Source organism: Diadema setosum, chromosome 20 (genome assembly GCF_964275005.1).
Source record: "Diadema setosum chromosome 20, eeDiaSeto1, whole genome shotgun sequence".
Classification (NCBI taxonomy): Eukaryota; Metazoa; Echinodermata; class Echinoidea; order Diadematoida; family Diadematidae; genus Diadema; species Diadema setosum.
In genome coordinates, this window is record NC_092704.1 from 7,783,831 (window position 1) to 7,793,370 (window position 9,540).

General features: G+C 35.3%; 1 protein-coding gene across 1 annotated transcript; it reads left to right on the forward strand.

The window, feature by feature from the left end:
- Window positions 1–210: 210 nt before the first annotated feature.
- On the forward strand, window positions 211–9,215 carry LOC140243297 (uncharacterized). The gene is made up of 8 exons (XM_072322969.1): window positions 211–297; window positions 1,340–1,396; window positions 3,481–3,534; window positions 5,895–5,951; window positions 6,876–6,947; window positions 7,533–7,613; window positions 8,613–8,678; window positions 9,099–9,215. The coding sequence occupies exons 1-7, from the start codon at window positions 258–260 to the stop codon at window positions 8,675–8,677; spliced, it is 426 nt and encodes a 141-aa protein (XP_072179070.1). The 5' UTR covers window positions 211–257; the 3' UTR covers window position 8,678; window positions 9,099–9,215.
- Window positions 9,216–9,540: the final 325 nt, after the last annotated feature.

Below are 9,540 nucleotides of genomic sequence, written 5' to 3' on the forward strand. Positions count from 1 at the left end.
ATCAATTCCTGGTACCTTTTCTAATGACATGGAGAGAATTTGTTTGTACATAACATGCGGGTCCCCTCTTTTTCATTACACATAAGAAGACGTTCTACAATGTGTCATATCGACCGGGGTAACAGCCGTTCACATAATTGCTCTCTTCTCTTCTGTGAAATTATGAAACTGTGAGATTATACCTTTTACATTTCGAATTCTTTATCTGAATTTTAGCAGCTGGACTGGGATCGAATTTAAATGCCGAAGAGGAAGACATGGCGTCAAAGCGATGGCATCATCTGTTTGGAAAGTGGGGTAATTAAACTCCTCGCTTTTGAAGTAAAAACAAAAATGGCTTGTTAAGTTATTTAGGTGCTCAAATGTGAATGCGTTGACATTTCCTCTGTTTCCATCTTTTAAATCCGAGTTATATCTCTGACTTGATATATGTCAAACAGCAAGCTTTAGAGCGAGAGATCACTTTGTAGAACCGCGAGTAAGGTGTTTGCTTTCAAAAAAAAAAACACACGTTTTTATTATTATTATTATTATTATTATTATTATTACTACTACTACTATTATTATTATTGTTACTTTTCAATATACATATGGGTGAAATTGTTGATACATAAAGTCTCTGTATATAGACTCTGCTTCTTTCTTGCGCAAGAACTCAAATGAGCCAAACTTTGGGAACTTAAAACTCGAGAAGTTTAGTGGCTATTGGGGAGATTTCGAGACATACGTAATAAGAGCACTCACTGATGTTTCAAGATGATATTCGATTCCCTTTCGGGGGGGGGGGGGGGTATCTCTTCGCAAATTTTGTACATTGATAGCGAAAGAAAAGATGATGGTAAAGCATTTGCATATCATAAACGGAGGGTGATCCGTGATCTTATTGCGTATCAGCCGATAACAACTGTACCATATCATCTCAAATATATTTGTCGTATTTTTTTTTTTAAATACAGTGTGTCTAATCGCCAAACAGGAATTGCCATCGCAGGGGCGGGTGGAAAGGCGCGGTCTATGAAAAACCTAAGATACTTTAATTAGTTCTCATTTTTGCTGTTATACTTCTAAAGCAAATATAGACTGGTGAATTGCATGAATAAGGTTGCGTTACTGCTGTACCTCATTTCTGCATGATTTTAAGGTGTTCTTTTCTCTTTATAAGGCATGCTTTTCTTTTATATTTGTCAGAGAACTGCATTCCTGGGCATGTACGTTATTCTTCTAGCCCCTATTATGTAACGACTAATACGTAGAAAATCCCACAAGGATATTGGAAATGCAAGTTTGTACATTTCTTATTATTTCCTTTCATCTTTCGAACTGTATGCTCTCATTTTAGCTGCCGAACAGGACTTGTCAGAGCGGGGACAAGGCGATGTTAGCGACAGAACCATGGGTATGGCACTCTTCTTCTCATTCGTCTCCTTCTTCTTCTTCTTCTTCTTCTACTTCTTCTGTGTGTGTGTGTGTGTGTGCGTTTAAGTGTGTATGTTAATCACTTATTGTTATGCTGCAAATAGAATCGCCAGACTATAGATACTTCCATAGACAAGGACTCGTCAATTCTCCCTCATTTTGCATCATTTTAGGACGTGCTCTTATTTCTCAAAAACTTGCTCTCAATTGATAAATTTACATCACCCCCATTCACACTAACAAGAGAGCGGGATAACGATAAAGAAGCTCGAAATTATTTGGTTCAGCGTTTACACGGCCACCACGGGAAACATTAGTTGAGCTGTCGGCGTGGGATCATCAAGGCACACTACCTGCTTACAGAATGACAAAAATTTAACTTTTTAAGTATTGTCCCAGCTAACACAAGGACGTTTTCTGAACGTTCTTGAAACATTCAAAGTTCGTTATTTGGACGTTTTGTCAAAACGTTTTCAGAACTTTTTTTTTGTGAAAGGTTTTCGACGTATCTAAAACGTTTCAAATAAACGTTATAAAAAACGTTTTTTAAACGTTTAGAAAAGCAATAAAAATCTTTCGGAATTTTTAAGGACCGGCAGAAAAAATTTTGAACCTTTGTGGACGTCATTAAAACCTTTTAAGAATATTCAAATCGTTCTGTGGACGTTTTGCGGACGTCAAGAAAACCTTTGAAAACCGTCTAGAACGTTCAAAAAAACGTTTTAAGAACGTCTTAAAAGTCTTATGACCCTTTCCAGAACGTTCAGAGAACCTTCCATATCCGTCTGGAACGTCCAGAAAAACTTTTAAGAATGTATATTGTTTATTTTCTGTAGGGTATTCAAAAAATTACAGTTATGAAATTATAGACGCAATCTGAGATTAATGAGGTATCCTAATCCTAATCCTTTGTAATCTTATCCTAACTTATTCCTAATGTCCTACCAGCTATACTACACCCTATTCCCAATTGATGAATCTGTATCACATTCGTTTATATACCACCAAAATGTTGTGATGCATGAAGACAGGGTTACTTAAATTAGATCACACACGCCTTAATATGAATATTCATAATTATGCATGAATATTCATAATTAAGAGACGTACAGAGGACGAAATAAAAACGTTTTTTAAACGTTTACTAAATACGAAGTCGACTAGCAGACCTAATAAAAACACTTTGTGGACGTTTACAAAGGACGAAGACATTGCAAACATAATAACAACGTTTTGTAACGTCCATTGACGTTTCTAAAACGTTTTTTTTTTTTTTAAAAAAAACCTGTGCTTTGCGGTAAATGCTAAGTCCCCAATTTGACGTTGTATGTACGTTTTAAAAACGTCCATTTTATACGAAGACGTACGGAACCTCCAAAAAAAAAAAGTTTGGGAATCGTTCTAAAAACGTTCTGTGTTTGCTGGGGTTGCTCTTGCCGTTCGAAATGAACCGCAGAACTAGTTTACTGCTCAATGGGAATGCTTTGATATTTCTTGAATTTCCATTCGATTTAGGCGTTTTCATCTCTTCCTTAATTATTGTATATCTAATAGGAGACTACTTTTGACTACATCGGTACTACGTTTTTCTTTCTTGCTTTTATACAGTTGTAACGATTAACACGTGTTTGTCTGATCGGTATGCAATCTGATGTTCTTCTTTTTTGATATTATTATAATTATGTGTAACGATTCTTATTTGATAATCTAAATACTTTTTGGTGACAGAGATCACTCGGCAAGCAGCGAGTTAGATGATGTATATCAAAAAAAAATTCATGTACTTCAATTCCTGCTGCATTTTCTAATGACATGAAGAGAATTTCCTTATACATTACATGCGGGTCCCCTCTTTTTCATTACAGGAAGAGTTTCTATATACAGTGTATCACCATTTTCCATATTGACCGGGGTAACAGCCATTTTAATGGGCTAAAATAGGAGTCATGTAGTTTGAAGTGCGTTAGTCGAACTTTTATTACGTATGTACATACCTTGTTTGCAATGAAAACAGCGTTAGACTCTACTAGCTTTAAAGTTCTTGGCTTGTATCTTATTTCACAGCCGCGGGAGATATCGAGGGACTTTTACAGATGCTTCAGGTTCTGAAGAGCCTAGGTGAGTATGTATCGAAAATATCTTTAGGTATTTTGATGTTCCTTTATTTCCTGCCATCTTACTTCAGGAGGAATTGATAGACTGATTTCTTTATTTATTTATTTATTTATTCATTCATTTATATATTTATTTATTTATTCAGTTTTCTTTTGGCAGGGTAGCCCTTTCAGCTCACTCGGAACTGCTCTGCCAAGGGGCCCTGCATCACGTACAAAATACAATTTAAGTAAAAAAACACAAAGGCCTCCATCCATTTCAAGCTTAATCGCTTATGATGGTGGTCTCCTGCATTCAATTATCTCTGTTGTTTACTGAAAAATACTGTATATCTTATTTTATGTTTCTGTGTATCTACATTGCTCAATGCAATCACCTATGTGTATCTATTTATGTACTGTTGTCGATTTATCTCACTGCACTTGTTCTTTGTCTTTGTACTTTTTGAAGTTTGCATTCAAATTGCATCTGATTGAATGCAGAAATAAAAGCAAAGCAAACAAACAAACAAACAAAACACAAAGTTACAAACACAGTAACATAGAGGAAACATAAAACGCAAGACTATTTAAGTCCATACACAGCGTACATGAGAAAAGGGTTGTACACAAGCCAATGAAACAAAAAAGGAAAAAAAATACAATCAAATCCGGGAGAGATAGAAAATAATGGTATAAGAAAAGACCTCACACACACACCAACACGCACACACACACACATACCTACACACAACCACACCCATGCGCACAAAATGTCTAAAGTCTATCAATTAAGCCAAGCATTTTACATTGCCGTTTAAAAGAATTAACAGAGGTGGCATTTCGGATGAAATCAGGTAAATTGTTCCAAGTTTTAGATCCACGATAATGAAAAGATTTCTTGTAATATTCAGTTCTGGGAAGTTTAATATCGAGAGGACAGGTTATTGCATATTATAGTTTGGAAAAAAAAAAAGATTTCGTTTTGTTATCAAAGATTGCAAATTTGTTGGGGTCAGTCCGTTGACGACTTTTATATACAAGGACACAATATTGATAGTGGATTCTCTGGGTGACTGACTGCCAATCTAATCTGTGAAGCACTATCTTGTGTGGGGTCAAAAAATCTGCGTTAACTAATCGAGCGAATCTGTTCTGTAACTTCTGTAACCTCGTATATGTAACATCTTGCTGCACTTTCCCATACAACATTGCAGTAATCAAGGTGAGGTAAAATCATGCTGTAGTATAACATTTTTAAACATTTCACCCGGTAAATAACTCTTTGTCCTTGAGAGGTAACAGATCGTTCTAGAAATTTTCTGCACTGTGTAGTCAACGTGCTTGGCCTAATTCAAATGACTGTCTATTATCACCCAAGGTACTTAAAATCATGCACTTGTTCAATGGGTTCGTTTCCATGCTTCACTGAAAGTGAAATGCCCTTTGTTTTCCGTTTGGGGCCTATTAGCATTACTTTTTTTTTCTTTGTATTTAATGAAAGAGCATTTTTATGCAACCACTTACAGACTTTTCTCATTTCCATATGAAGCAGCTCTGAGATAACATTGCCATTCTTCGAGCGGACAAACACGGCTGTGTCGTCCGCATACAAACATACTTTGGTCTTACAGTGAAAAGGCAATTGACACATGTCATTTGTGAAGACGGAAACAACAACGGGACCAAAAGTGATCCCTGTGGTACACCTGTTTGAACAGACTTAAAACAGATACGTTTTGTTCCCTCCCGGTAAAGTAACGGGTGAACCATGGGAGCGCACTCTCAGTAAAACCATACTTTGACAGTTTACCAATCAAAATACTATTTTCCCGATCAAATAGCGCGCTATTTGCGTCTTCACTACACAGATAGCGCGCTATTTTGACATCGTACTAGTTTGGTAACCGCAAGGTAGCGCGCTATTTTGAAACTTCGAGCTGATGAAGACACGCCTACTGAGTCAAAAGCACGTTTACGGTCAAGGAAAACTGCACCGGTCAGATAACCCTCATCAATATTTCTCAGAAAATAATCATTCACATCAATTAGAGCAGTGTGTGTAGAATACATTGGTCTAAATCCTGACTGCCAGTTGTTTTCAAAATAAGTGTACAACTGACCATAAACAAATTTTTCTAATATTTTCTATTACATGGGAGAGAACTGAAGTAGGCCTACAATTACCAACATTCTTTTTGTTTCCACAAGGATAGCATAATGATGATGATAAATAAACAATTATGTTTGTTTCTTATTCTTTTTCATACGTTGATTACTTGGCTACAAAAGGATATTGGAAATGCAATTTGTACATTTGTTATATTGCTTTATTATATTTCTTTTCATCTGTCATGTCTGTCGAACTGTATCCTCTCATTTTAGTTGCCGAACAGGACTTGTCAGAGCGGGGACAAGGCGATGTCTACCAAAAAAGCTTTGGTATGCCACTCTTCTTCTCCTTCTTCTTCTTCTTCTTTTTCTTCTTCTTTGTATGTGTGTGTGTGTGTGTGTGTGTGTGTGAATGTGTGTGTGTGTCTTAATCACTTACTGTTATACTGCAAATAGAATCAATAGACTTTGGATACTTCCATATTGACATGGACGCGTCAATTCTCCCTCATTTTGCATCATTTTAGGACGTGCTCTTATTTCTCAAAAACTTGCACTCAATTGATAAACTTATATTAGACACATTCACACTTACAAAGAAGTGGGATAATGATCGCGATCCTTATTTTGAGATTTATTTATTCATTCATCATTCCAAGCGTTTTCACGCGGACAAAACTAGCTTGAGACTGATCGCGATCCAAATGCCGAGATTTTTGCAAGCGTTCACATGGGCAGAAATATCCCGCTAAATTGGGGTTTCTCATTGCCATTTGATTTTGCAGGTCAAAGTGGTATTGTGCGCATTTTTGTTTTGTTTTGTTTTGTGTTTGTTTGTTTGTTTTTTTAGTTAATGACATATTTTACTTTATAAATATTTGCTCTTGCAATTCGAAATTTACCATTTGAAATGATTGCTACAATGGGAATGTTGATATCTCTTGAATTTCCATTCTTTTTAGGCGATTTATTTTATCTTCCTTGCCTGTTGTATATCTAAAGGGAGACTACATTTTGACTACATCGGTAGTACGTTTCTCTTCCTTGCTTTTATGCACAAAAAAGAAAAATGTTCCAGATCGGCCGGGGTAACAGCCGTTTACATAATTGCTTCCTTCTCCTATCTAAATGTTTAACGTATAAGACTTTAAAAAAAACGTAATGGATATGGTTAGTGAATAGGTTTATATCATGAAATTATGAAATTTTGAGATTATTACCTTTTACATTTCGAATTTCCTCTCTAAATTTTAGCTATCGGAATGGGATCGAATTCAAATGCCGAAGAAGAAGACATGGCGTCACAGTTTTGGAAAAGCATTCTTGGTAAGTGGGGTAATTAAACTCTTTACTTTTGCAGTTAAAAGAAAAATGGATTGCTAAGTTATTTAGGTGCTCAAAATTGGAATGAGTTGATATTTCCTTATTTCCGTCTTTTAAATTCGAGTTATTTCTCTGACTTTCTTCATGTCAAATAGGACCGGGAGAAAATTGGGGTCTTTCAAAAAGTACACGTACATTGTAATTTGCATTGTTTTGTTACACTTTGATATAAGTTATGTGGAATTGTTAATACATATAGCGTACTTCAATCGTTCCATCATTAGAAGGTGTTCTATATTGCCTAATTTGTTATTTCTTATACTAGCATGAAAGTTATGTCTTATACTGCACTAACATGCGGGTCTCCTCTTTTTCATTTATAGGAAAACGCTCTATTATGTTCCATATCGGCCGGGGTAACAGCCGTTTACATAATTGCTCGTTTCTTTACTTTTATTCTGTAACATATAAGACTTTAAAGCGTCATGGATATCACCGGATATGGTTAGTGAATAGTTTTATATTGTGAACTTATGAAATTGTGAGATTATTACCTTTCACATTTCGAATTTTCTATGTGATTTTCAGGTGCCGGACTGAGCTCGAATTTGAATGCCGAAGAGGATGACATAGCGTCAAGGTTTTTGAAGACCATTGTTGGAAAGTGGGGTAATTAAACTCTTTGCTTTTGCAGTTTAAGACAAAAATAGATTGCTAAGTTATTTAGGGTGCTCAAATGTGAATGCGTCGATATTTCCTCTGTTTCCATCTTTTAAATCCGAGTTATTTCTTTGACTTGATGAATATATAACAGGTAACTTTGGAGCCAGAGATCATTTTGTAGAAACGCGAAAAAGGTGTGGTCTTTCAAAAACTACACGTATTATTTTTCTTTATTTGTGTTACTTTTTAATGTAATTCAAGTGAAATTGTTAATGCTTAGCGTACTTCAATCTTTTCAATTTTTTAAAGATGTTCTATATCTCCAAATTTATCCATATCGACAGGGGGAACTGCTCCTTGCAAAGACATTTTGAGATTTCTTTTTTATTTATTTATTTATCACTGCTAGCGTTTTCGCGCGGACAAAAATACCTGGATAATGATCGCGATCTAGATATCGAGATTTGAACTGCCGTTTCCAAAGATAATCTCTTTTTATTCACTCTTATCTCAGAACCAAGCAATGTAAATAAAACGAATATAATGATTAAATACATGTAGTTTTATATCGTCATGAATAGTAACGGTATTATCTATCATTTTGCTCATTTTCAGTCTTTAGAATAATGCGACATTCTAAACGGTTTTCCTATTTGACGCTAAGATGAATTCGTCAAAACGATGGCTTGGCAGCACTGGAATGATGTCATGTTTCATTTCCTCACTACTTTCAGTTAATACAAAAGCTGAATTGTAGTTAATTGCTCGTGGGAATGCGTTGACCTTAACTCGGTTCTCATCTCTTGAACTGTGTTATTTTTTTAATAGCCTTTATAAATACTGAACGGGAATCTATATTTTTTTACCATATTGGTCCTACGTTTGTCCGCTAAATTTAACACGTAACAATTAAAATTTCTCAACCTAACGGATATTGTAATTACATGTCTTGATCTTGTGAGTATCATTGCAAGTGTTCTTATTAAATATTCTCATCAATTTTAGGTGCCAGGGATTACTCGTTGAAAAACGGGAGAGGTTATGCCCACGGCGGCGGTCGAAGCCATTAAGGTAGTTTTCATCCCTATATACATTTTCAAGTAATTTGAAGAGAATTTTTAAGATACCATACCCCCCCCCCCTTTATCCGTCATTCGAATACGTTTTATATTAAATCGTATTTCGTCCATATCAGACGGAAGGACTGGTATTTCCCCAAATTTGAGTCGTTCTCATTTTCCCTTATTTTCGTGTTCGTAAGTAATGATTTTATTTGGGTTTCTTTTTACTATTCTTATTCCTATATATGTCAGGGTTTTTTTTTCTTTCTCCATTTGAACAGATGAACTACCTGTCCAGTTATCAATCTGTTCTTTGCTGTTACCCGTTTACTTTATGGATACTATTCTGTAAATGTCAACAATTCTTGGACAAATTCCCGTAAATTCGAAACTTTTCGTTCCTCTTAATTTTCTTTTTCCTTCATTGTAGCTGCGGGACAATACTCCTCGAAGAAAAATGGAGATGCCGATTTCGAAAAGCGTCCAGGCGTTTTCTTTGAATGATTCATCAACTGTATACTGCTGTCCACCGTCCACTTCTGAAACTGGATTATGGAAACAATTGGCCTCTCTTATTTTTTTTTTTACCAAAATGCCTTCCAAATGTCTAAGGCAACGCTGGCTTCTTCATTGATTTTTATTTGATATGGTTTATTATGATTTATTATTATTTTCAACACTTATTGTAACATAAATCATAATAATGAATTGTAGCATACGGGCAACCTGTCACTGAGAAAAGAGCGGTATATGAACAAATGTATTGCTGTCGTTTTAGTAAAAAATAACATTTGTATAGAACATCATCGCAAAAAAAAATATAATGATAACAATAATTACTTTTAGGTTCCACGTTTTCATACAAAGTCTTG

Bases quoted from the DNA above. Each gene is read 5' to 3' on its own strand.
- LOC140243297 (XM_072322969.1), top strand. From the start codon at position 258: ATGGCGTCAAAGCGATGGCATCATCTGTTTGGAAAGTGGG. The intron at 298-1,339 runs GTAATTAAACTC...CTCTCATTTTAG, and splicing joins TCATCTGTTTGGAAAGTGGG to CTGCCGAACAGGACTTGTCA. The intron at 6,948-7,532 runs GTAAGTGGGGTA...TGTGATTTTCAG, and splicing joins GTTTTGGAAAAGCATTCTTG to GTGCCGGACTGAGCTCGAAT.